Below are 26722 nucleotides of genomic sequence, written 5' to 3'. Positions count from 1 at the left end.
ACAGGTGCTCTATTCAAAGGCTTGATGGATTCAACTGACCCTGAAACGGTAGTATGTCGCCGCTGGGGGCACTAGGAGGCAATATAGTCGATATCTGTGTCGTTGACCAACAAGACCCAGAGAAAAGCGGAAGAAAAACTAGCTATTTGTCTGCACAGAGAAATGCAATCAACATCGATCACCTTTCTTACTGCTCTCTAGCGAATTTGGAGAGTCCATGAGACTCTCCAAATTGTGGCCCTAAGTGAACCTGTTAAAGGTCGTAAGAGGAGATCAGCTCGGAATGCTATGTTGAGCAAGATATTACCCAGAATGATACCAAGTTAGTGTAGGATGAGTCTGTAATAAAGCAGGTATGTGAAGGCCCTGAACAGGAACGCAACAGGGCCTGTTCTACTCCAAAGATAAGTTCAAAACACCCAATCGGACTCGCGTACATCGAATGTATTTATCCCTGCAAGATACCACGGCGTTTTTCCTTCTTTATTTTAAGCGCACAGGTAGTGGGATAGGAACAGCCCCGACATTTCAAACATCAATGGGGCATTTGACTGGCTGTTCGAGCAGGGCGGCCAGTTCTCTCACATCAGGGACCTGCTCCAGAGACAGGACGCACCGCTCGATCGCATCCCGTCTCTCGGGGTCCAGAATTTCCGCCGTCAGCTCTCGCCATTTGGCGATGATGTCCTCGTTGCTGACGGGCGGCATGATACCCCGAGGCGCCTCGACGCGACCCTGCACCTCGGTACCGTCTGCAAAGCGAACCGTCACGACCGTCTGCCACCTAGCCGCCTTGGTCGCGTCGAACGACTTGTTGTGCGTCGGCGTGGTCTTGCCCATCAGCTCGCGCAGCAGAAGCCGGTTGAGGCGCGACACGCCAAACTGCGCCATCGATACCTGGCGATCGACGAGCTGTGCGGCGGTGGCATACTGGATCGACATCTGCGCCGCGACGCTCGACAGCGGCTGCGCCGGGTCTGCGATCCAGCCGCCGTGCTCGAATGCGGGTCGTGCGTGCTCCGTCACGATGCTCACGATATTGGTCAGGTTGTGCGGGGCAAAAAGGTCCGGATGCGAACGCTGTAAGCCCGCGACCGTATCTATTGTTCCGTGTAAGCCGGCCATGGCGGCGTGGAGTTTGATGCGGATGCCTTCGAGTTCCCAGCGCGAGCCGAGGCCGTTGACCAGCTCCTTGGGTAATGATTTGGGTTCGAAATTCGCGCCCTGGCTGAAGCAGCTGAGGAAACCGCCGTAGGGCACCTCGTAGACCTCTTGGATTCCTGTGTAGTTTTCCTTGGCCATGAGAGCGGCAAATAGGCCGTTACGCGCCGCGAAGCCGTGTTGCATTCGTTTCGCCATGGAGCCAAACTGCGCTGACATGAGGCCACCTGTTTGTGTACATGCCATACCCAGCGCCCACTCAGTCTGTGCGCCTGACAGTCGAAGCAATGAGGCAACGGCGGCCGCCGTTGCTGAAGGCCCTTGGATGGCGCCGCTGTGCCAGCCTCTACTGAGCAAGTCGGCACCATGTAGTGCCAACCCAACCCGGGGTCCAACTTCGCACCCGACGATGTACGCTAGCAAGAAATTCGCACCTGATGAGATGGATGTATCGTGACTGTTGGTGGCGGCTGGGCTTGAGGGCGCGGCCTCCACTGAAGCCAGCAATGCCGGGATCAGCAATGCATTCGAGTGTAAAGGCGCTTTGGAATGATAGTCGTCCAGCTCAAAGCCCTGGATAAAGGTGCTGTTCAAGATGGTCGCTGCCAAAGGCGGCAACTTCTTCTCCTTGCCCCAGCCGATGAGCGTGCACTGGCCGACTCCCGAGGGTTCCATGGTACACACGCCCTTGACTGCGGTCTCGGACCACGGAAGATGTGCTGCGACCAGAGCACAGGCAACGCCGTCGAGTATCAGGTATTTGGCGCGTTCAATGATATGGTCGGGAATAGCAGACAATTTGGTGCGCGTGATCCAGTTGCATAGTTGGCCCGTGATGCCGTCGGGCTTACTGGGTTCGGTGGCATTGGCGGGTGACGATATCTCAGCGTTCGGAGCCATGATTTTCTCTACGATGATGTTGACTTCTTGCTTTACCGATCTCGCTCATAAAATGGGAAGCACTTTCGAGACAGCTTTATGCGAAACTTCTCCGATAGGGCTCGGTTTGCTCAGAATCAGACGCTTTCTCGTATTCTTTCTGGTCACAAGAAACGGTTTCGAAAGCGCAGTTCCCTTATCGAAAGAGGTCGATGGGCGTGTTGAATCATTTTGACTTGGTCTCCCTCCGGCAAAACAGTGCCCACGAGGCCGCAAGCAGCATGCACTTCGGACCGTCCTGTAGCTAAGCTCTTGTTAGACTTCTCCTTACAGGGTACTCAGAACTCTCAGATGCCTCAATCATAACAACTCCGTCCTTGCAGGAAGCGGCATCAGCAAGATCGAGCGAGGGAGGGAGATTCCCCGCCTATCCCAAGGTTAATAAGGCAAGAGTCGGTAGTTCAGGAGTGAAAAGGGGGCAAGGCTCTGTTGGGTAAGTGGGTCTCGACCAACGGCGGAGTAATAATTGGTTAAACTAACATCGGCGCCGATTGCGGCCCGGACAAAGGCTATCGGTTGATTGGTCTCCAACGCCGAGCATCGGCCTTGCTTCTCCGACCGCAAGTTTCAATGATCAAATAGACATCTGCCTGATGCCGTACGAGGTACGAACATTGAGGTGGGTAGAAAAGGTGGTCGAGTCTTGAGGTGTCGCATGTCATAGGCCGGAGAGCACATAGTAGTTATATAAAGCAAGCCACTGTTTGCTACCTATTCTGCAAGATATGGACCACCACGGCACTAATATACCGCTAAGACCGCATATGCTTCCTGATTACCGTCGACATGAAATCGCGCGGAACCAGGGTTATCCACATCAGGAACACTTGCTCGCTCGCTATTGTCCTTCAGAAGAGACATTACCAGCACATTTGATCTTTGAGAATCATATCACAATCAAGAGACCTTTAAAAAAAAATAACCCTGCCATTTCCCTGCATGCTCTCAGAATTTTCGTCTCTACGCGCAAGGTCTGCTCTTGGGGCGACAACAAAGGTGATGATGAAATGGAACATATGGCTGTCCTCCACAGGCTTTTGGAACTCTTTGCTGATCCATATGGGTACTGGATAGTGAAGAAAGATGATAAAGAAGTGCCAGTACGCCTTGCGGAGTCCTTCTTAGCACGTTCCAAGGAAAATCAGAAGTGTCGCGTATTCAATTAATTTTGGGATCAAGCTAGTTCAAGGTCGCTCTCTGCGGCAGATATGTTTGGTGGAGGGCGAAGCCAGATGTTCGAGCTGCCGGTATTGCAGAGGACTTGCGCAGCTGAGATTGCATGATGGCAGTTAAATCATTTTGCAGCGATTTCTTTTGAAGTTGTGGGAAAGATTCACTAACAGTTTGCAGACGTACGCCAGCGGAACTACCGGACAACTTTGCAAAACTGACCCACTCATCCACCACAAGACGGTTATTATAGGAGATGCTTAGACAAAGACCGTTTGGCTATCACAAATATCAGTTAGGTCTGACGATTTACATAGGATATGAGATCCTACTTGTGAACGAAATTCGACAATCCCCACTACTACGTGGCTTCTGGAAGGTTTCCTCAGGATACAACCTTGAGTGGCCAAATTTGGAGTCTAACAAGAGCCTTTGGTGATCCTTGTTGTCATTTCCCTCGAGAGCGCGGGCCAACCCCGATGATCCGGGCCAAGATATCGATGTATAGGGGCCCGCCAACGTCGACGACAGAAGGTATTGTATTATTGCTTCGACACTGGCAACCAACAGACCAAAGGATATACCCACATAATAATATGGATGCTTGAAAGGCGGCACAATGATTGCAACCATTCGTGATGACAGCCCAAACTATCAGTCAACGGGCTTGCAGATGTCAACGAAATCAACCCAGAGGTCCGTATATTAGCGTCATGCGTTTCGCCAGGATCCTAAAGACATTGATACAGGTCTGCATATATATCCGGGGCTTAACCTCGGGTCCGAAAGTGGTTAGTTGGCTCAGGAGACTTCCTTCGCCCTGATTTATGCTATCGCTATCCTGCAGAACTTGGTTTTAAAGGATTTGACCGACAAGTACAAGCTATTCTCCTTCAAGAGCGTTGACGTTGGCCACGCCAAACCCCACCGCTGCGCCTGACATCGACGAACTTCCCAGACCTCCTCTCTTTCCGCCGGCGTGATGCCAAGATGAATGCAACACAATGCTGCGACGCGGCCGATCGCCCACTTGAATCAAATCAATACATTCCTCTGTGGCCAAACTGGCATCACCGGTAACGCTTCCGTTGCCTCTTCATGGTTCCAGGTGCCTATCACTGTGGCGCTTCTCCTTCATGCCCGAACGTTCCAGCGACCGACCACATTTTGGACCTGTTGATGCCCTAGTTTGAGAAAGACGTCACCATGCAGAGCCCAAATCCTAGTGGTGTTGGACAAAGCCTGACACTGGAGGGTAGGTCACCCGATCACGTTTGCTGTTTGCGCGCATGTCTTGGGCACTGCAGAATTCGCTCCATGAAAATTCTTTCTGCCAGTATCTAGATTTCTCTTCTGTATTCATTCAATCATGTTACCGGACCTTTCTCAGTCCATCAAGTGGAGTTAAAATCACGAGAAAGCTGTGTCGATGGTCACGAAACGCGAAGCTGGTGGGTTCGAACCAGGACCGCTGGCCGTCGTACGAATATATGGGACAGAACGTGCACGGTGCTCTAGAGCCAGGTGATGAACATTGTAACGTCAGGGAGGAGGAAGAGGGATTGCATGGCACAGATGGCTATGATAACGTGGGGATTTAGTGGTGAGTAACTGACAGTGATGGCAGCTAATGAGCTAAGTTGGCAACTCAAGTGCCAAGGCGCTAAATATGGCTCGCGGTTTAACGCATCCACAAGTTGTTGGGATATGAAAACCGTACAACCTAAACCAAATACAGCCATTAGGTGGATCAAAGAATTTCCGAGGGCACTCTATTACTAATTCAATTTTCGTTTTTCTTCCATCACAACTACAAGCCTTTGAAACCCTGCGGTCCGACAACGCAATGCAGACACTTCCGATGCTAATGCTTGCAAACCCATCAAGAGGTAGGTGTATCCCTAGGCAAACCGGCCGAAGATCTCGTGCCAGGATAATTCCTACAACCCCTCAGCGGGGCTGAAATGGATAAATGGTGATTCGTATATGGTCTAAGTGGTAGATGACGAAAGAAAGAGACCTAGGTATAAAAGCCTTGTGTTCTGGAGTCTAACCTTGTTCCTTTCGATATGTGAATTCAAGTTTCCTGCACTACCCTTACTCTCTACTTAGTACCTGTTGGCCTTGTTCAAAATCGTCAAATATCTACCCGGTACAATCAATGGCGACCTCTGGCAGATCCGTCTTCCTCATTGGTCCGGGGTTCATTGGCCGGGAAGTCCTCGATCTCCTCCTTCAAGAGAACTATGCGGTGACGACGCTGATCCGTCGCGAAGCTTATGCGACTGAACTCCAACAAAGCGGCGCGAAGACCGTGCTTGGTAGCCTGGACGACCGAGATATCATCATCAACCAGACCCTCATCAGTGACATTGTCATCCACACCGCCACGGCTGACCATCTGCCCTCGGTTGAAGCTGTGATTGCAGGCATCGATCAACGTGCAAGTCAAGGAAAGCAGACCATTTTCATCCACACGAGCGGCACCTCGCTGCTCAGCGACGACGCGAAGGGCGAATACAAATCCGACAAGATCTTCTTCGATGACAAGCCTCAAGACATCGACGCTCTCCCCGACAGCGCCATGCATCGCTCGATCGACCTCGCAATCGTCCGCGCACGCAAGAGACTCGGCAATAGTGCGAAAATGGTCATCATGATTCCGCCCTTGATCTACGGCGCCAACCCCAAATATCTGCGTCTATCGATTCAGTTGCCGACTTTGACTAGGTTTGCGATGAAACACGGCTACGCAGGCTATGTCGGTAAGGGTGAATCGGTGTGGTCCGAAATCCACGTCGTGGACCTCGCTCGGGGGTATCTCACACTTTTACACTGGCTCGAACAAACAGATGCCTCCAAAATCCTCCAAAACCCTTACTTCTTCTGCGAGAACGGGCAAGAGTTCGCATGGAGAGATGCAGTGGCACAGGTGGCCAACGCCTTGCATGCTGCCGGGCGGATCGCATCACCGGAACCTAAATCAATCCCTGAGAGTGATTTTGATGATCTCTTTGGGAAGTACACGGCATGGGTGGTTGGCTCGAACTCGAGGAGTCGGGCGAACCGGCTGAGAGCGCTGGGATGGGTGCCGAAGGAGAAGGACCTAATGGCCTCCTTGGTGGAGGATGAGCTTCCGATTTTGCTGGAGGAGACGGGCGAGTTTAAAGGATATGCCGGTGTTGCTGCTTCTGGCGGATCGTAGATGGACACGATGGAGTCGATGGAGACAATTTTGTGTGGCTCGAGAAGACAAAATGCCACATTATCACTTGAATGTATATGAGAACGCAGCTCGCCTTAACGGGCGGGGAGTGTGGACTCCTACTCCAAACTCGCGAGGCCCGGTATATATCTACTGTACCAAAGCGGAAATGATCGACTGCTCGGCTATGTTTCTTTTTTTGTAAATGCGGAGAGTTGCTCGATGCGTCATTCTCGATGCCACTGTCGTGTGTCTTCATATCGAGGTAGAGAGCGTTGAGTTTTCTGATCTTCTCTGGCAACACGTCGATAGAGCTCTTTGAAATCCTCTCCCTGCCACAGACGATGACTGCACCTACTTTGACACCATGCTGAAGACTGCTCTGCGCCGGCGGGCTCTTCCCCCATCATTCCTCCAGCGACGATGGGCAACACAGGATACAGAAGAACCATTTCCTCCCGATATCAATGAGTGGTCTCATCCCCCTTCGAATGCCACCATCTCAGATGAAGAAATACAGAGACTAGCGGCACAGCCTCGACGACCTCTAACTCTAGCAGATCTAGTCAGGTATATCACATGTGCTCAATCGACTCACATCCTGTACACAGATGGCTTCTGACTGCGACCACACACAGACATGGCAAACCTCCCTTACGAGACTCTGCTCTCCTCTCCTCCGCAAACTTCACCTTATCACTTCTTCCGGCGCGCCTCGCACATCGCATCCAAGCTCTTCGAAACCTCCCCTTCATCGTGGTGTCAAACCCAAATGTCTCCAAGATATACAACAATTACCTCCATTCTCTCTCCACCCTAGAACCCTTCTACAAGAAACCTATTGAGACCATTGAGGAAGAGGTGAAGTTCACCGAAGCCATGGCCGATCTTGTCCGGACACATTCAAACACCATCCCCGTCCTTGCACAGGGGTTTCTTCAATGTAGGAAATACGTGGATGCTGCCGAAGTCACTCGGTTTCTCGACCAACATCTTCGTGCAAGGATAGGCACCAGACTCGTTGCAGAACAACATCTGGCCCTGCACATGGCTTCGACGGGGGACGCGGCCAAGCAGGAACCCGACCCAACTCACGTCGGCGTAATCGACCTCGCGCTCCGTCCTGCAGATATCGTCCGCCGATGCGAAGGGTTCGTCAACGAGGTCTGTGAGTACAAATACGGCGTTCGCCCCTCTTTGATCATCAACGGAGATCGGGATGCAGAATTTGCACACATCCCCATGCACCTGGAATACATCATTACGGAACTCTTGAAAAATGCATTCCGTGCCACAATTGAGAGCGGCAACGAGAAGGAACCCATCGAAGTCACAATTGCATCTGCCCCCGACGTGCAGACCACGAAGCTCGAGTCACTCAAGAAGCTGTCTGTAAGCAAAGACAATGCGTATGATTTCTCCCAGGAGGGGCTCGACGAGTACTGCTCTGCATCTGATGAAGATGTTCTTGGTCCCCTCAACTCGGTCGCTCCATGTATTACCTTGCGCATTCGTGATCGAGGAGGCGGCATTCCACCCGAAGCCTTGCCCAACATCTGGTCATACAGCTTTACCACTTTCAACAACGAGGAAGCCGCCGCAGCGGCCAATGCTGGCGGCGACGGCTCCGAGGGCCTAACTGCCATCTCGAACAGTGGAACGAATCAGTCTTCCATTGCCGGGTTAGGATATGGACTACCCTTGGGCCGTGCTTACGCCGAGTACTTTGGCGGTGGAATCGCCGTGCAGAGCATGTATGGTTGGGGCACGGATGTCTACTTGACGTTGCAGGGCATTGGGAATACAAAGGATTTGAAAGACGCACCCAACGGGTTTGAAGAGTTAGAGAGGGAGATGAGCGATTAGGGACCGAATTATCTATCGTCTTTGGCCACTTGCCGGTATCTTTTTTTCCTGGCCAAGGTCTACCACTCAAGAAATCGGCAACCTGGCAGCGCTTTGGACTCTGGAGCAGCACTCAAGTTCGTCATGTAAACACCGCATGCAGCTTGCCAGACGCCCTATCTGCCAGCCGTTCCTGCATGGGCAGACCATACATCTCCTTGGTCCAACGACAACAGATCTTCCTCGTGTCCTTGGGGTCCACAATCTCCTCGACGTTGAAGCACGTCGCAGTCCTCACCGGGTTCATCAATCTGATATACTCATCTTCAAGCTCCTTGTACCGTCTCTTCCACCCTTCTTCGCCCTCCTTTTCACGAATCACCTTCAACTCAAAACGATGACCGACCTCGATTCCACCGTCCAGCGGCAAAGACCCCCAATTGCCCGAGGGCCAAGCGATCCGCATCCAAGGTTCGCGGCTGTCGAGCATTATGCCACCGGCAACTCCATATACGCGACGAGTCACCACGCTGAAGATCGGGGTAGTGGTGCTGTAGTAGGCTTTGCCGAGTTCGACGCCCCATTTCATGGTGGCGGTGCGTTCGGCGACTGTGCCGATGGCGTAGCCAGCTGTGGCAGATATCAGCATACGGAGCAGAAACACCCACAGTGGTGCTGGTGATTGCATAATAGAGGCTTTGCAGATGCAGCAAGAAACGCACGCGGAGACGGACATGTGATGGCAATATACATACAGAGGACGGGAAAAAAATAGGGCAGGATAAAAAAAATAAACAACATATATACTTACGAACGTCCACAAACTGCACGACGGGCAAATTGAACACGTCGCAAAACTTCAACATCTTCATCAACTTCTGGCTCCCCATGGCATCCAACGCCCCGGAGTTGACTTCACAGTTCAAACTCAGGATGCCGACAGGTCTGCCTCCGAGCCGCGCGAGACCCGTGATTCCAGTGCGTCCCCACAGACCACCGATCTCGAACCACGACCCCTTATCCACGACGGACAGGATGATGGTGTAGGGGTTGTACATGCGCGACTTCTTGCGGGGGATGATGGATCTCAGGCTCAAGTCTTCGCGATCGACGGGGTCGTCACTGGCTATGATCGGCGGGGCCTGGAACTGGCCGCACTGCGGCAAATAACCCAACACAGTGCGGATCTGGTCAAAGCATTCCTTCTCGTTGGCGGCGAGATTATCAATGGTCCCGTTTGTGCAATGCACGTTTGGCCCGCCGAGGTCACTAAAACTCAGCCCTTCTTCGAACGTTGCCCCTTCGACAACCTTGGGCCCCGCGTTGAACAAACTGCCTATGTCGGCGGCCATGACGCTGAAGTGCGTCGAGACCACACGCGCGGCGCCCAGGCCTATCGCCGGACCCAACACGGCGCCAATGTTCGGGATGCCCATGTTCAGCTGCTTGACGACGGTGGAGAGCACCGTCACGTGTGGCATGTACGAGTATCCCTGTGTCATGATGGTCGAGACGGAGCCGCCGCCCGAAGAGCCATCCACAAGCTTGACCACAGGTACCTTCAGGCGGAGGGCCAGCTTCTCGCCGTACAGCGTCTTGATAGCCACAGACCCATCGGCGTGGCCCGCCCGGACCGAAAAGTCGTCCGAGGTCAGGTAGATCTGCCTCTTGAGCCCCGTGCGTGGACACGTCACCCGCCCAAAGCCCTGCGGGTTGTTGCTCGGCGTGAAGGCCCTGACGTGCTCAGCCTGCGGGTTGACGCTGTCCTTCTCCCATGTCACTGTGCCCGTGACCGACCCGACCTCGCGCCACGTCTGAGGGTCCAGTAATGTCGCAATGCGTTCGCGCGACCACAGCTTCCCGGACGTCTTTTGCCGGATGTACCCGCGAGATGAAGTGTCTGGGGTCGTGGCGATGGTGCGCAGGGTAGTCAGATGCGTCAGGATATCGCTATAGTCGGCGGGCAGATCGGATGAAGGGCCTTTGGAGCTCTTGGGTTTGCGCGCCCGTTTCGTGTTGGGTTGTTGTGGTTCAGCTTGGGGCGGGGAGATCTGCGACGTGAGTTGATTCAGGCGGCTCGATGCAGCTGATGAGCTGCTGGACCGTGGTTGAGCGGACACAGGGTCGTCGGACGGAGGCGTCTGGCCTATTCCTGGTCCGGGCGCGGGAGAGTTCGAAGGCTTTGACGACATAGATTGCCGCTGTCCGTATACTGGATCGTTAATCTGGCTCCGTCCTTGGCCAGCTGGTTGAGCCTCCAGATCGTCTCCCACGGCATCGGCTTGCGAATAGACCGGGTCATCTTTCCCCGTGCCAATGCTGCCGCCGTTGGCGCCCGGTGGCCGTATATACGACTTGTGGGCGGCCGGACGAGCGGGCGCGCTTGTCCGTTGCGCGTAGACTGGATCGTTGATTGTTGTCGATGAGGAGGAGGACGGCCCTTCAGAGTCGTCGGTCCCTGACGACGAGGGCGGCAACGGTGGTGGTGATGGTGATGACGGGCTTGACTTTTTCGAGCCCATTGTTTGTTTCCTCTCGGAGTTGATTCGAATTTCCTTTTTATTTTCCTTTGTTACTCCCTTCTTTGCGTTTCTTCAGCTTTTGTGTTCTGTGCTCTCGCTGTGTCTGCTTGATCTTAGATCCGTGCTTTCAGGCCGACGGCGTTCTGTACAACTCAATGCCACTCTCCTCGCGTGGACTGTACCCAGTATGGCTCTTCAATCCGCGTTGACACCTCTCTTTTCTCTTACTCTTTGTCTTCCTCTTCTTCGACCCTACCGTCTAAAACCTGAATGAACAGGAGGCTCTCGATCCTCGACAGACGAGTATGTACCGGAGCACGAGGTTCGGGAATGCCTAGGTACATACTATGGCTGCCAACAATCTGGGGAAGTTGGGACGCCCTGGACGGCCCCCGTGGCTAATTGTCGGGCTTCTTCCCCCCACAACTTCCGGGACAGATCAGGATCCGGAGAACAGCCTCGGTTCGCGGTTCACGGTTCGACGTCGTTGGAGTACAGTAGCAAACCTAACCAAATGCTGCTTGGGGATATCCGAGATGGGAGAGACAGGACGAGCATGTACAGCACTCCGTACCCCGGACGACCTCTTTGTCTAGATCTTTTCTCTTCGCGCCGAGTCTCTGAGGGGAGGGTTTGGGTATGTGAGAGTAGAATAAATTCCTGATAGAGCTTCCCTAGAACCGGTGAGAGAATACGGAGTCGATAGCAAGGCACGCCTGAGAAAAGGGTCAACAATGCCGCCTCGTCAACGCCCATTCTCGCGCATCCTCATCGCCAACCGCGGCGAAATCGCAATCCGAATACTCCAATCATGCCACGAACTGCCACAGCCCCCGACAACCTTTGCAATCTACACGGACAACGACTCGACGCACATCTCGCTGGGCCGACCTCACCATGCCATCAAGGCCGCCCACGGCCCGGCGTCGTACATGAACGTCGACTACCTGATCGGCTTGGTCAAGGAGAACCAGATCGACGCGGTGCACCCGGGCTATGGGTTTCTCAGCGAGAGCGCAGAGTTCTCCAGGAGGATGTGGAGCGAGGCTGGGTGTGTAGTGGTCGGGCCTGGCTGGGAGGTGCTGGAGAGGACGGGGGATAAGCTGATGGCCAAGGCATTGGCGGCCGAGTGCGATGTTCCCGTTCTCAAGGCCATGGAGAGGCCGACGGGTAGCGTGGATGACGTGACGAGGTTCGCGACCAGCGTTGGGTACCCGTTGATGATCAAGGCCGTGGACGGTGGTGGCGGGCGCGGGATTCGACTTGTCAAAGGCCCAGATGGACTGGAGAACGCTGTGCAGAGGTGCGTGGCTGAGTCGCCCAGTCGTCTAGTCTTCGCCGAGCAGGCAGCTATCGACGGCTACAAGCATATTGAAGTCCAGATTCTCGGTGATGGACGAGGCGGCGTCCGGCACCTGTGGGAAAGAGACTGCAGTGTCCAGCGCCGCTTCCAGAAGATTGTCGAGGTTGCCCCGGCGCCGGTGCAGAGCAGGAGAGTCATTGCGCAGGTCATCGACTCGGCGGTCAGGATGGCAGGGAAGCTGAAATACCTGGGCCTGGGAACCTGGGAGTACCTCGTCAACGTCGAGCAGGGGAAGTTCTTCTTCCTCGAGATTAACCCCAGGCTGCAGGTCGAGCACACCATCACCGAATGCATCACCGGTGTCGACCTGGTGAAGGAGCAGCTCCTTCTCGCTCAGGGCCTGCAGAAGCCCGCAGACACCAGACTGGCAGAATTGCGCGAGGCCGACAAAGCACCGCCCGCAGCATCAATCCAACTGAGACTCTGCGCCGAAGACCCTCTCTCGGGCTTCTCACTGAGCATCGGCAAGGTCACAGACGCACAGTTCCCGTCTGGAAACGGCGTCCGGGTCGACAGCCACTTGTCGCGCGGAGGCGTGGTGGGATCCGACTTTGACAACATGATGGCCAAGATCATCGTCACAGCACCAAATTTGGAAGAATGCGTCGCAAAGGCACGCAGGGCGCTAGAAGAGACAAAAGTCTTGGGTGTCAAGACGAACCTGAATCTCCTCAAGGCCATCCTGGCCGACACGGCCTTTGCGGCCGGCAACGCAGACACGAGCTGGCTGGAGAAGAACCTCGACCGCCTCGTCCCGGCTGGGGAACAACTCGCCAGCGTCACTGAACAACGGGACACTCTTCTCCCAGCCTTATCATTATCGGGCAACGCACAAGGCTCCGCCATAGGCGGCTCTTCGACGCTGTTCAGAAAAGGCGACGCCTGGACGCTGGTTCTGGAGAATCCCTCGGACAAGCAATCCTCAAGCAGCACCCCCATCAAACCACCCGCGCACCACCTCTCCATCTCGCGCGTCACGCGCAACGAATTCCCCGCGGCCCTCATCGCCGACATCGCCTACACCGTGCCGGGCTCCAAGACGCAGTCCTACAGAATGACACTGAACAGCACGACGTCCTCGGCCGACGCCGCCGCCTCGACGCACCGGCGCGGCGACCCGACCAAGAAGACGCACATCGTGCTCCCCATGAGCGGCAAGCTGGTCGAAGTGCTGGTCGACGTTGGCGACGAGGTGCGCGAGAACGAGGTGATTGCTTTCGTCAAGCAGATGAAGATGGAGTTGGAGGTCAGATCGCCCAGGGCCGGCAGGGTCAAGTGGGTGATTGAAATGGAGAATGAGGAGGAGGGCGACGACGTCGCCGAGGGGGTGTTACTTGTTGAGCTTGAAGACGACCAGGGGGAGAGCAACGCACCAAAGCCGGAGGTTAGATCTAGATTGTGATGATGACAAGCTCAAGCTCGACGAACATGAACGTGGGCCATATTCATACATAGTATACAAGAAGACTAGAATTGTCATTGCATCCATCTCCAAGGTCGGACAGATTCCAGAGTCACAGAAGAAGCATCAAAGCACCCAAGGTGTCCCGCCTCCTTCGCGTCCTTTTTCTTTCTCCCAGATCAAGGGGCAACAAATTCATCTCCGCAGGAATTCTTCCACCTCGAAGCCAACCCTCCTCTTTGCCTTCTCCCAATTTTCCATCTCCTTGTTCAGTTGTGCCCCGCTCAGCGTCTTGTTGGCTCCCTTCGCGTCCTCTTCAGCTACCGTATTCGGCGTCGACGATGCATTCGACCCGACCATACCCGTCTTGACAATCACGGTCCTAGCGTCATGCAATCGAATTTCCACTGCGCCCGTCCCGCTGGTGTGCGATTGTGAGGAAGCCACACTTGAGATCCTATCCCTGCCAGCACCCGTATTCCCATGCACGCCCCCCAAAACACTTGCATGGTTGGCCTGTATCGGTGTTTGTTTGACAGCGTCCACACCTTCAGCAAGCTCTTCGTCCACTCCTCTTATAATGATGGTGATATCTGGCCCCACGCTCCCTCGCCAAAGCGTGGCGAACCACTGCCAGTGAGCCGGTGGGGAGAATCCGTCATTTATGGGCATACTGATGGAGCCCGCGTCGACTGTAGTGAGCTGAAAGTGTGGAACGATGGCAACAGGTATGGCTATGCTAGGATTGGTATAAGACGTCGTGCTGGTGGAAGTTGTAGTTGCCGACGGCTGAACAGAAGCTGGACGAGGCACCGAAGAAGCTAGCAGAGGGGGTGGAACCCGCGACAACGGGTGAGAATTCGTCGCGGCCGGAGGCGGAGTCGTGGATGGCGGAGGCGTCTCTGGTGGAGGAGGAATGCGCTTCGAGTCAAGAGGACGGGGAAAGGTCACCATTGGTTGTGGTGGCCGTGTGTCCACCCCTACTGGAGTCAAGTCGTTGTTCGCCCATAGGCCAGGTGTGCTTTGGCTTCTGCCCTTGTGTCCCGCTGAATTAACAGGCGGCGACGTGATGGACATATCAGCGGCTTTGCTGATTGTCTTGGGTGAAATGGCTGAGTCAAGCCGATCTGCCCTGCTGTCCTGTATTGCACTGGATGATTGAGATGGGATCCCCACCTGCAGCGTTCTCTGAGACAACGTGGGTGCCTGCTGGCGGACTTCCGCTCCAGTCGCGAGATGGTCATCATCCTGGGGGTCGATCGTGATAGGAGATGATTTTGACCCAGACCTCGGCCTCGAAGTAATATACTCGACCATGTCCTTGTTGAATTTGTGCCACTGGCTCATTATATCCAGGTACGCATCTGGAGTCATGCCTTCCTTCTTTCCTCCACCAGAAACGGCCTTTGCAGCACGTATCACAGAGTATGGGTCTGGGCCTCCGAAGATCCTCACGGCAAACTTGCCCTCCTTTTCCAACTGCTCCGCTAGGGAGTTGGTCATGCTATAGACACTAGCAGCGTCCATACCCTCCACGGCAATGATGGCACCTCGAACCTCTGGTCTTGGTGAGGTGGCACCTGGCGCCGGCAATGGGCCAGAGATCTGAGAGAGGACCTTGATCTTGTTCAGTACTGGAATGGACATGATCATGGCCTCGACTCCCGAGCTCTGAGATTGCGTGGAGGACGTCTTGACTGGAGTCTGCGTGACCATCGTCTCGATGGGAGGTAAAGCTACACTCGATCGATTTCTCTGATGGGGGGGAGGTGGTGGTCGAATGGGTTGCAGCAGCGGCGGACGAGGGTATGCTGCTCGAGGAGGCGACACCATCTGTGGTTTGGCAACTTGGACGTGTTGGAGGGGGATCTGTTGGGGATGCTGCAAAACCTCGTGACGGGCATATACACCACCGCCAGTGGGAGAATGGGCGTATGAATATGACCCTTCAGGGTATACTTCCCGACCGGGCAAATAGACCCCGTTGCTGTTGAATCGGCGTCTCTTTGCGTCCTGCGATTCTGCCGATGGGGGAGTCGGCAGGGTTTGAGAGGGAGGCGGGACCGCATAAACCAATCGAGGGTCGACTCTCTGGAAAGTGACATGCTCAGGCGAGAGAGCTCGCTGTGCATGGATTCTCGAACCCGGCGGCGCAGCACTGACGACATAGCTGCGCTTTGCAGGGATCGTCACGGCCATTGGTTGTCGCGTAGTAGACGCAGACGGTGTATAGGCGGGAGTCGGATTGGTGTAATAGTTCATTGGCTTCCCTCCACACTTTGTGCAAGACTCTTGCGGTTCGGCAGATGAAGGGCCAGATAGAGAGGATTGATTGCTGACCCGGCCGTTGCGACGTGGATGGTAACGATAACCGGGATACTGCTGTTGATGGCGGGCTTTCTCTTCCTAAAGAACACGAAAAGTCAGGGAAACAAAAGTCTTTGTGTTTTTGTTTAATGATAGAAGTCTTTATGTCGACGTACTTCCGCAAGCAGATTCCATTCCTCTTTGGCCTCAGCGGACAGACCACGCCATTGTTCGCCAATGATCTTTGATACTTCCGGATTCGGAATGCCTGGATTTTGCGCTATGATACTGGCTTGTTGGTGTTGACGGAACAAAATAAAGGCTGTCGCCAGGTCAGCACAGTTTCTTTCATTGGTGTAGAATGAACACAGGACAGGCACTCTCACAGTTTCGCGGTCTGGGGATCTTGGGACTCGCCGGACACAAGCAGATATTCTCTCTAGGATGGGAACTTTTTCTCACAGCAGCTGAATGGGACGGGATTTCTGCCATTTCCAAGGAACGGCCTCGGCGAGAGGGAGAGGTGGATCCGGAGTCACCATTGGCGGTTTTCTCAGGCCCTTCTATATACTCTTCACAACTGGCACCAGTGTGATTTGAACGCTCGGGTACATGGACCGGGGCACCATCCTGGGAAGCAGCACGGCTGGTGGGCGACCGGTCACGGAATAAATGATGCTGCGCAAGGGATGAAGTACGTCGCAGAGCGAGGTTATGCCCGGCGGAAGGCTTGGGCAGCAAACGATACCATGCTGGAAGGTTGGGGAGGTGATGGTCACTGGCAGCCGAAGTCATAGCGCAAAGAAAGGAATTCTTTGTACTCTGGCCATCAAAATTCTTGTCCTGGAGGAGGTGGGCGAATGGCAGATGGGGGGAGCCATAGGTCTTTGTAGAACATCAAAGAGGGCATCTGCCATCCTCGCGCCACCTTCTTTCGTGATCCTTTGTCTCTGTGTATTGAGTCTCTGACGGAATATATCATCAGTAGCCCTGGCGATGAGCGACGAGCGAACCTGCAAGGCTGGCGACAGGATGGGTTGTCTTGGTTTGCTTTGTTCCCAGACGACCTAGGGCGGGAAAAGGCGGCACCAATCACCGTGCACCCGAAACAATAAGGAGTGGAATGTAGAGGAGACAAAGAATGAGTTCATTGCTGGTGTCGTCGGGGTGGAGCATCCGGGCTTCTTAGGGACGCTGGGAGGCTGGATGGTCAAATGCCTGTTGCACAGCTCATGTTTGATGGGTGCTTGAGGTGCTAGTGCTGTAGCTGTCTGAGGAGCGAGAGAAATTTTCCCTTGGTCTGTTTCGCAATCGGCTGGAATGCCCACGGTTAGTGTCCTAGATACCGCAACGAACTGCGAAAATCTCAGTCAGCTGAAATTGAGGGTCGAGACTGAGACGACAGCTTGGAGACTGCGATGCTTGTTGAGTCTCTGGCCCCAGAGACAGCGCGAGGCTCCGCAGATGATGATGAGAATGATAAACGTGCCATCTAGTCGTCAAGACATGACTCGCAATTGATCGGTTGAAGAGGTCAAGATTGTTTGTATCCACGACCCCAGCCGGCCGCCAACCCGACGGCACGGGCGGCCGAGTTCATCGGGGAAAGTCATGGAAAGTTTCACGCTGGTGATCATTGCCCAAGGCCATGTTCGTAAATGAGAGCAGTTGGTGTCCATGGACAGGAATCTTGTTTGACGTGATGGAACTGGAGTTGTCCAAGGTCCAAGGTGAAAGGCAGCTCCGTGCAGTTCCGGAAGTGAAGTGAAAGTGAAAGTGATAGTGAAGCGGCTGGTTTCATATATTTCGTTACTCGTACTCATACACTCATCCTATTCATCAATTTTGTTCTACCATCCAACGCGCCCCCCGAGATGCATTCCTGATAGAAACCGCCTCTGTCCACTACACATCTCTTGTTCATCCAGCAAAGACGCGGACATTCCAGTCGACGCAGCCCGTGGCAATAACACAGCGGATCTTGCCTCCTCCACCACTGTCCTCCTTCTTGACTGCAGTTGCTACGCCGTTGGTCTCTCCATTCATGCTTGGTTGGATTGGAAGATCGGGAGCCCACCGGATGCTGGTGATAAAATGCTGATGAGCGTCATCCAGCACCTTGACACATTTGCACTCCTGGGAGAGATCCCAACATCGAATGGTTTTGTCGTCAGATATTGAAATCAGATACCGGCCAGCCGGGTGGAAGACCAGCCCCCGTACCCAATTATCATGTCCCACCAATGTCTTGTGGCATGTTCCTCGATTGTCCCAGATTTTGATGATTTTGTCTCTTCCTCCCGTTGCGAGAAATTCCCCACTACTGCTCGCCGGAGGCGGCTTCTTGTAACCTGCAATACTTGACAGGTGGCCGTAGGACGAGCTTGGCGCGAAAGCAACACATTCTACCACATGCTCATGGCCCAAGAAGGTGATTTTGACTTCGCCCGAGCTGGCATCCCACAACCGGGGTATTTGATCGTTTCCGGCGCTCAGCAGCCATCGACCATCGATTGAGGGGACCACTGCCCTAACCCAATCTGTATGCCCCTTCAATGTTTTCAGGCAGTATCCGGTGGTGACGTCCCATATTCGAAGTGTTTTGTCTCTTGATGCAGATACCAGTGTGTTCCCGGACAGAGGCGCACCAGCTGCACCTGAAGGAATAAATCGGATGGAAGAAATGGAGTGGTCGTGGCCTGGCAGCGTCCGGATGTTCTTGTACTCGTCGCTGGGGTCCCACAGCCGGATGGTCAGGTCACTGCTGCAACTGGCCAGAAGAGTGCCTCCTCTTGGACCACCAAAGTCGACATCCAGCACGGCTTTTGTGTGACCCTTTAGAGTCCTTTCGAGCTCTCCCAGTTCCCAGTCCCAGATTTTGATTGTAGAGTCATCTGAAGCGGAAGCGAGCGAGGAGAATATCGGATGGAATGCGACGGCGGTAACAGGATCCCGGTGACCTTGTAAGGTGTGTCGGGCAGGAGCTCTGGGCAACCACGTCTGGGGGTCGACTTTCCGATTCGAAGAGAGCGGTGTAGCAGTCTCTATCTCTTGTTGAAGAGCAACATTCTTGGCTTCGAGATCCATGATCTTCTTCTGTAGGCGAACCACCGAAGTCCATTTCTTTTCGAGGAGGGTCTCATACTTTTTGGCGGTGACATCGTCGAAGGTGTCGGCTAGATTCGCTTCCCGCCGCAAGGTATTTGCACTTTCGGTCATGCCAATCGAGAGCAAGTAGGCGACCATGGACTTGTGTCTGGGAAGAGTAGCGTCAGTCTCAAAGTGGGGGAGGATATCGGCCCAAGACCTACAATTCCTCTGCTTGACGAGAGGTTAGGAGCTGGCTCATTGTGGAACTGGTTGGGCGCAGAGCCCGTCGATGAACCTCTAACGCTCTAGATGCTCATGCGATAGCCAGATCAACGCCTTCCTTGGAGCAATTTGTGCGTAGATTTCGTCCAGACTGGACGGGTGGCCCTCCCTGTTGCCAAAACCGGTCACCGGCCACCAGCTTTAGAGTAATGCCAGCTCGCAGCGCCGTAAAAGGAGTGAATGATCCCACGGCGAAGATGCCTCAATGGAAGCCAGAGGATGGGCGTTCAACACAGGCACAGTGAGGAGGAGTGAAGAAAAAAAGTGAAGGGAGACCAACCTGCGGTGGCTGTTGTGTTGTCATAGGCACAAGCCAATGTTTATGTGCAAACTTACTCAGTCCATCTCCAACACCAAACACCAAACACCAAACGCAATTGTTTCCCACATGACACTTTTCCACGCCAGCAGCCCTCAACGCACAGGTCATTCCTCCGAGTCGCCTCTCATAACTCCTCTCAGAACAAGTCGTCGACGCGTCGCATACATTCCAGACTCCCTACAGGCACTTGCAGAAACCCTTAGACCGCAGTCGCGGCTGCATTGTCGATTGAGAGGACCGCCGACCGCATGACGCCAAAATCACAATAACGATAGGTGAGTGTCTGTCGAACCAGGGCACCATGCTCCCGAATATTGTACTCTCGCTATCATTCCGTGAACCTGTCTGACTGATGTTCTCCGACAGTCCGTTTGCGCGTCCTAGGAGAAAGAAACATCTCGCCAACTTCTTCTCACGCATACGAATCTTCTCCCCCACAACCATGGCTGACCAAGAGGAGGACTTCTCGCAACTCCCGTTGGTCGATAGATTTGTGCACAAGAATTGGAAAGCCCGCAAGGGAGGATATGAGGCCGCCGCCAAAGTGTTTGAACTGACTCCCGACGAGTCGGACCCCGCCTTTCGTCCATTCTTACAAGACCCAAGTCTCTGGAAGTCGGCTGCTAGTGATTCCAATGTTGCTGCTCAACAGGAAGGACTAGCTGCACTGTGCGCTTTTTTGAAATATGGTGGTCAGCAGGCTGCCGTCAAGTCACGGAACTACACTCTGCAGCCCCTCTACGAGAAGGGACTCTCTTCAACGAGACCTCAAGCCAAAGCTAGTGCTCTCGAGGCTATACTGCTCTACATTGAGCTTGACAAGTCCGACCCGGTCATCGAAGAACTATTGCCAGCACTCTCCCACAAGCAGCCTAAGATCATCGCCGCAACTCTCAATGCACTCACTTCCATTTTCCACAATTATGGTGTGAAGATTGTTGAACCCAAACCAGTCCTAAAGGTCTTGCCCAAGGTTTTTGGTCATGCCGACAAGAATGTCAGGGCCGAAGCGCAGAATCTCACTGTTGAACTGTATCGGTGGCTCAAAGAAGCAATCAAGGTCATATTCTGGAATGAATTGAAACCGGTACAGCAACAAGACCTGGAGAAGCTATTCGAGAAAGTCAAAGAAGAGCCCTCGCCTAAGCAGGAACGCCTGACGAGGTCACAGCAAGCCGCTCTGGCAACAGCAGCTCCGGCAGCTACCGGTGCGGAATATGATGCTGAGGACGTGGCTGAAGAGGGAGAAGAGGAGACCGAAATGAATGCCTTTGACTTTGCAGAGCCGGTCGACGTCTATTCGAAAATCCCTTCAGACTTCCACGAAATGGTTGGCTCAACGAAGTGGAAGGAACGCAAAGATGCGCTTGATGCACTCTTCAATATCCTGAACACTCCAAAAATCAAAGAGGCACCATTCGATGATATGGTCCGTGTGTTCGCAAAGTGTATGAAGGACGCCAATATTGCTGTGGTAACGGTAGCCGCCAATTGCGTCGAGAAGTTGGCGCAGGGCCTTAGGAAGTCCTTTGCGAGATACCGATCCACAATCATGTCACCAATGATGGAAAGGTTCAAAGAAAAGAAGCAGTCCGTGGCAGATGCTCTGGGAGCGGCCCTGGACGCTGTCTTTGCTGCCACATCTCTTAGTGAATGCCTTGAGGACACTCTGGGCTTCTTACCCAACAAGAACCCCAATGTCAAAGCCGAAACCATCAAATTTTTGGTGAGATGCCTGCGGACTACGCGAGCGGTGCCTTCCAAGGAGGAGCAAAAAAAGATCGCCGACGCAGCCACGAAACTCTTGACTGAATCGACAGAAAATATCCGATCCGGCGGTGCTGAAATCCTGGGGACACTCATGAAAATCATTGGCGAGCGCGCAATGAATCCTTATCTGGATGGACTGGACGACATTCGAAAGTCCAAGATTAAGGAGTACTTTGATGCTGCCGAAGTCAAAGCGAAAGATAAGCCAAAGCCTGCTCCAGCCCCCGCCAAAGCCACCTCTGCCGTTGGAAAGAAAGTTGTGGGAGGTCCCAAGAAACCTGCATTTGCCGCGAAAAAGCCAGCGCCAGCCGCCGCGCCTGAACCGGTGGAAGATGTCGCACTTCTTCAACCCAAACCTACGGCGAAAGCTCTCCCCAAACCAGGCGGACTGGCTCGACCGGGACTAGCACAGCCCGCTGGGCTGAAACTCGGCGGACTTAAAAAACCTGCACCAGCTGGCCTCTCAGTTGGTGTCGGAAGTCCACAGCGAAGAGTCATCTCACCACCAGCGAGTACAGACGGTGACGAAGACGCCGCAGCGGCGGCGGCGGCGGCGGCAGTACCATCGCCCTCAAAGTTTGGCATGGGTCGAGGTGGACTCGCGGGCCGACCCTTGTCCAGACCGACTGCCGCCCCACTGTCGCCTCCATCGACAGCGCCATCCTCAAACGCTCTTTCAGTAGTAGAGCGGGCAGAGCTGGAAGAATTGCGTGCCGAAAAAGAAAGACTCACAGCTTTAACCGACAGTCTTCGAAGCAGCAATGCCAAACTCACCGCGGAGATATCAGAACTTCAGAACCAGAATGCGCAGCTGATTGAAGATCACACACGCGATGTGCTGCAGATAAAAGCCAAGGAGACACAACTAGTCCGGGCGAGAGGGGAATGCGATGTTCTGAAGGCAGAGGTAGAAAGTGTTAGGAAAGAAAGCGAGCGTTACAAGCGAGAGGTATCCAGACTCGGTCGTGAGAGTATGGGTCGAGAACGAGAAGATCTGATTCGTGGCCGAGGTCTGGACGAAACCTCCAATTTTGGCAGCGAAAGTGGAGCAGGAGGCATATATGAAGACCCTTCCTTGAACAACCGATTCCCAACAAACGGCAATATTCATTCATCGCGACCCACCAGCACAGCTCTGCATCGAACTGGAAGCTCAGCCAGCACACAGAGCGGACGCGCACAGCCGCAAACCAGCGCCGCGAAACCCAGACCCCAGAGTGGATATACCCCACACGGCAATCGCCTCGACTTCAGTCCCAGCGAGGAAAAAGAAAACAATGGTCTGGGGATCGACTCGCTCGGAGCGTCGAGGAGGAAAATGAGTCCACCCATGCTCTCTAATGGGGCCAGTGGGAGGACTAGTCCACAGCGTCCTGGGCATACGCCGGCATATTCGATGAGTAGAGAAGCTAGCGACTCTGGCTTATCCGCAGGGGCAGGTGCGGGATCGCGGGAATCAGGGAGCAGACCGGAGGAGAATTGGAAGCGGGCGGCTGAAGTGACGAGCCAGTTGAAAGCGAGGATTGAAGCTATGAAGGTAAGTGGCTTGCTTCAGCACTGGTGGGTTCTTGTGACTGTGGCTAACATGGACTCTCTTCAGGCTCGACAAGGCTTATCACGGCATTGAGACAGAATCATCACGGGAAATGGAGAGCAATTCGACTCAGCTGGTTAGGATCACTGTGCCCACGATGGAGCAAGCGAGAATATCCTGTTTGGTTTTTGTTTGGTTATTAGGAGTTCTGCTCTGGAGAGGGCGGGCGTTGCATACCATGGCGGCGGGGACTTTGGAACCGTGGACCTGCTTTCGCTTTAATGTACAGAGCGCTCATTACGAAGTGCCCTGCTCTGACGGCCGGATAGTTACTCTTTTGCGGTTTCCTCCCTGGAATCGATTAATGACCGAAGGGTTTATTCATTCAGTCGTCGCTGCTGACAAGGCTTCTATACTAGGCAGTCTGGCAACTGGGAGTTGGACTTGGAGACGGGCAAACTTACAAAGTAATGAAAGTAGAAACTTTCCCAGGAAAGGATCAAGCTCGAGCTGGATGAGAATGAGAATGAGAAGCAGAAGCAGAAGCAGAAGCAATTGATACCCTGATACCCTGTGTGTAAGCCGTAGCACGTTATGAATTTCAACCGGGTCCGGCCCTCTCTTTCTTTTTATCTACCTAGTGGAATACGTAATAGCGCTAACTTGCATACGTGCTTACTTCTTAATTCCTCATACTCTTTCGAAAGCCTATGCAATAGACAACGGGCAATATACCATAGCCAAAGGAGAAGGAGACAGGATGGATCCCCCCTATTTTTTCGTGGTCCTTTGTCTTGACTCTTCCCCGTTAACACTGCCATGTACCAAGCAAGTAGATAACACCCAATCACTGATTCCGTTTCTAGTCTCGATTCCGATTTCTATAACCATATAGATGCGTGCGGTACGCGCTTTCTGAGAAACGAAAGAAAATACCAAGTACGATCGCCTGCTCGAAGCGAGGGAAGAACAAGAAAACAACAACCAACAAACTGAAAAGGAAAAGGAAAGAGTAGAAATGGAGAAGAGAAAGTAAAAGACAGCGAACACGGATTAAGAATATATAGCCCGGGCAGCACGGGATTGAGCAAGCACGGTTTGAGAACCTCGCGGGCAGAGTGGGTGGCACCCAGGCGGGAGCTTTATATGTAATCTTCAGTCACAACTACATACATACGTACGTAGATACGTAACTTGAAGGTGTGTTGGGTACGGAATGTAGAGGATAGAGGACAGAGGACGGAACAAGTAACGAAATAAAGACGGAGGAGCACGCCTGGACGGCCATGAAGAGGAGGAGATGAGTAAATGATATGAGAGAAGCAGAAGGGGATAATGGAACGAGAAGGGAAGGTCTTGAGAGGGAAGGACCACGACGACGACGACGACGAGCAAAGTCAAGACGAAGAGAGCTGGAGTGGAGGGAGAGCGCAGGGGACAAAGGAAAGAAGGCGGCAGAGAAGAAGGTCCTCGTTGTTCATCTTTCACCGACATGATTTGGGTTTTCTTCCATTTCGGAACCTTGACAAGCGCCGTCTGCATCTGCAACTGTGATCATGACTACGACTATCACCGAGCAGGGCGCCCGTCAGCACACGACTAGATAGAAAGATGGTCGAATCTGCTTGCTTGCTTTCTTGCGTACATCGGGGAGTCGACGACTGCTGATCTTGGACTGTGGCGGCTCACCATTTCGGCAGTGACAGTCGCGAACCTGGCTTGCATAATCCCTGCTGATCATCTCCGGCATCATCTGTCGTCAACATGTAGTCATCTTGAATGCCCGCTCTCTTTCAGCACAGATGACATGACTTGAGCAGTCGTGGTCATCACTTCAGAAGTTGTGTCTCCGTTCTCTTCGTACTGAACAAACAGTAGAGGGGGACCCGGGCACTTAGATCTTGATGGCACTCTCAATCGCCTTCCTCTTCTTCTCCATCCTCGCCACGGCCTTAACACCCATAATCCCACCTCCCCAATGCCTCCTATTCTCTTCGTACTTGCTGGTATAACCCTCGTTGATCGTGTTCACCAACTTGGACAATTCTGATTTGTCCTCGCCCTTGACCTCGGTGAGAGCCAATACAGCAGCAGTCTTCTTGTGAACCACAGTCCCCAGACGGGCTTTGCCCTTGATGATGGCATACGGGATACCCATCTTTCGGCAGAGAGCAGGGAGGAAGACAACAAGTTCGATTGGGTCGACGTCGTTAGGGATCAGAACGAGGGACGCCTTCTTGGCTTCGATGAGGCCGACGACATGGTTGAGGCCGTATTTGACTGTGTAGGGTTTCTGTTGCGATATGAGTACCCAGATAGTTTCGCAGGGAATTTGAGATACCTACCTTGCTCACGTCCTCCTTCTTCTTCCCCTCTTGCACAGCGGTCGCCTCTTGATGCAATCTCTCTTTCTTCTGCGCTTTGGTCTCAGGACGATACTTGTTCAACAGCTTGAAGCACTGCGCTGCCGTGTTTCTATCGAGCGTGTTCTGGAACTGAGCGATCGCGGGCGGGACTTTGAGGCGCATGTTCAAAATCTTCTTCTGGCGCTGCAGACGGATGTACTCTGGCCACCTACCAAAATGTCAGGTCACTCTTCGCGACAGTAGACGTATCGGTGGGAAGTTCGTACTTGACCATGCGAGACAGATTGCGCTTGGGCTGGACATCCTGACCGATGCCGAAGTTTCGAGGACGCCTCTCGAGGAGAGGATTCTACGATGCCGCAAATTAAAAAGTCAGCTCAACCCGCCCTTACCAACAGCACTTATACACCGTCTCTTAGGGAATCGAGATTTTAAGAATAATACCGAAAACAGGGACGTACCTTGGCAGCCTTCTTACTAGCCCCAGCCTTCCCTTGTGGGAAAGGCGCAGGCGCGGGTTTCTTCCCCTTTGGTGGCTGTCATTGAGCAAAGAAAACGTCAGTAAACATCCTCTCACTGACGCAAAGCTTTCTTTGAACTCTAAGGAGAAGGGACGCCCAGAGCGGTGGCTAGCTGCATCTGGGATTCTCCTCCTCCAGCCGGAGTCATCACCAAGAATCGAGTAAAGGGACAAAGCGAGCGTGCAAATGCTATGGCTGAGCTCCCAACAAAGAGGTCGGGAATAGGGCTCCTTCACACGCTCACGATGCGCCCTAACAGATTCTGGCGGAAAATATTTCTGCGCATCGAGCGACGAAGGCGGAACTCGAATGGCAGGCCGTAGAATGGCGGAGAAGGATAGATACGATGGTCCTAGCTTACCATTATGTTGGTTGAGGAAGGGAGATATGGCTTGCAAGAAGGATGAGGGAAAAGGCAGTTTGAAAGGGAAACGCAGGTTGCGGAAAGTCTCAAGCAATTCAAAAATGTGGAAAGTTCGAAGTGCGGGTTGTCCAAAAGCGGGAAAGTGAAGCCTTGGCGACGTGTCCTAGCTTGGCACAAATGATTGGCCAGCCTCGCGGCGCACAGCCTTGCGAATATGAGGGACTCCGAGGTACCCAAGCCGAAGTATTTCCATACATATCTCCTGTCAAGAAAAACAATAGGAAACCTTGAGTGGGTCATTGGGAACGACAAATGAGCATGAAGCATGCGTGAGAAGGCTATTTAGACTAAGAACGCGACAATCATTGCACGGTGTTTTTTTATCAACTAAGCTGAAACTAGTTCTATCTAAGCATATGGTGGCCGGTGACGATATTGATCTGGAATCTGAGATCTGCACATCTCAGCCATGTCAAGGTCACCACCGACTAGCCGGAAGCTCTCCATTGACCCATCATTTGTGATCGCCATAGTAATCTTTCAATTTGTGCGCATCATT

The 26722-nt window shown here is 53.4% G+C and overlaps 9 protein-coding genes across 9 annotated transcripts; 4 read left to right on the top strand and 5 right to left on the bottom strand.

The window, feature by feature from the left end:
* Positions 1-528: 528 nt before the first annotated feature.
* Z519_03386 (uncharacterized protein) lies at positions 529-2061 on the bottom strand (the record flags this gene model as incomplete). Its single annotated transcript, XM_016761136.1, has 1 exon — positions 529-2061. One exon carries the CDS (start codon positions 2059-2061, stop codon positions 529-531), a length of 1533 nt encoding a protein of 510 aa, XP_016622986.1.
* A 3370-nt stretch (positions 2062-5431) lies between these two features.
* Positions 5432-6475, top strand: Z519_03385 (uncharacterized protein; the record flags this gene model as incomplete). Its single annotated transcript, XM_016761135.1, has 1 exon — positions 5432-6475. The coding sequence occupies one exon, from the start codon at positions 5432-5434 to the stop codon at positions 6473-6475; it is 1044 nt and encodes a 347-aa protein (XP_016622985.1).
* A 367-nt stretch (positions 6476-6842) lies between these two features.
* On the top strand, positions 6843-8341 carry Z519_03384 (uncharacterized protein; the record flags this gene model as incomplete). Its single annotated transcript, XM_016761134.1, has 2 exons — positions 6843-7045; positions 7114-8341. The coding sequence occupies 2 exons, from the start codon at positions 6843-6845 to the stop codon at positions 8339-8341; spliced, it is 1431 nt and encodes a 476-aa protein (XP_016622984.1).
* A 121-nt stretch (positions 8342-8462) lies between these two features.
* Positions 8463-10842, bottom strand: Z519_03383 (uncharacterized protein; the record flags this gene model as incomplete). Its single annotated transcript, XM_016761133.1, has 2 exons — positions 8463-8950; positions 9132-10842. 2 exons carry the CDS (start codon positions 10840-10842, stop codon positions 8463-8465), a joined length of 2199 nt encoding a protein of 732 aa, XP_016622983.1.
* Positions 10843-11576: 734 nt separating this feature from the next.
* Z519_03382 (uncharacterized protein) lies at positions 11577-13607 on the top strand (the record flags this gene model as incomplete). The annotated part of the gene is made up of 1 exon (XM_016761132.1): positions 11577-13607. The coding sequence occupies one exon, from the start codon at positions 11577-11579 to the stop codon at positions 13605-13607; it is 2031 nt and encodes a 676-aa protein (XP_016622982.1).
* A 195-nt stretch (positions 13608-13802) lies between these two features.
* Z519_03381 (uncharacterized protein) lies at positions 13803-16709 on the bottom strand (the record flags this gene model as incomplete). The annotated part of the gene is made up of 3 exons (XM_016761131.1): positions 13803-16013; positions 16091-16236; positions 16301-16709. The coding sequence occupies 3 exons, from the start codon at positions 16707-16709 to the stop codon at positions 13803-13805; spliced, it is 2766 nt and encodes a 921-aa protein (XP_016622981.1).
* A 1125-nt stretch (positions 16710-17834) lies between these two features.
* On the bottom strand, positions 17835-19263 carry Z519_03380 (nuclear distribution protein PAC1; the record flags this gene model as incomplete). Its single annotated transcript, XM_016761130.1, has 2 exons — positions 17835-19170; positions 19226-19263. The coding sequence occupies 2 exons, from the start codon at positions 19261-19263 to the stop codon at positions 17835-17837; spliced, it is 1374 nt and encodes a 457-aa protein (XP_016622980.1).
* Positions 19264-20050: 787 nt separating this feature from the next.
* Z519_03379 (uncharacterized protein) lies at positions 20051-23005 on the top strand (the record flags this gene model as incomplete). Its single annotated transcript, XM_016761129.1, has 2 exons — positions 20051-22915; positions 22979-23005. The coding sequence occupies 2 exons, from the start codon at positions 20051-20053 to the stop codon at positions 23003-23005; spliced, it is 2892 nt and encodes a 963-aa protein (XP_016622979.1).
* Positions 23006-24806: 1801 nt separating this feature from the next.
* Z519_03378 (60S ribosomal protein L8-B) lies at positions 24807-25552 on the bottom strand (the record flags this gene model as incomplete). Its single annotated transcript, XM_016761128.1, has 3 exons — positions 24807-25205; positions 25258-25486; positions 25545-25552. 3 exons carry the CDS (start codon positions 25550-25552, stop codon positions 24807-24809), a joined length of 636 nt encoding a protein of 211 aa, XP_016622978.1.
* Positions 25553-26722: the final 1170 nt, after the last annotated feature.

Source organism: Cladophialophora bantiana (assembly GCF_000835475.1).
Source record: "Cladophialophora bantiana CBS 173.52 unplaced genomic scaffold supercont1.4, whole genome shotgun sequence".
Lineage (NCBI taxonomy): Eukaryota > Fungi > Ascomycota > Eurotiomycetes > Chaetothyriales > Herpotrichiellaceae > Cladophialophora > Cladophialophora bantiana.
The sequence above is the reverse complement of the archived record's forward strand: the minus strand, read 5'-3'. Positions and strand labels throughout refer to the sequence as shown.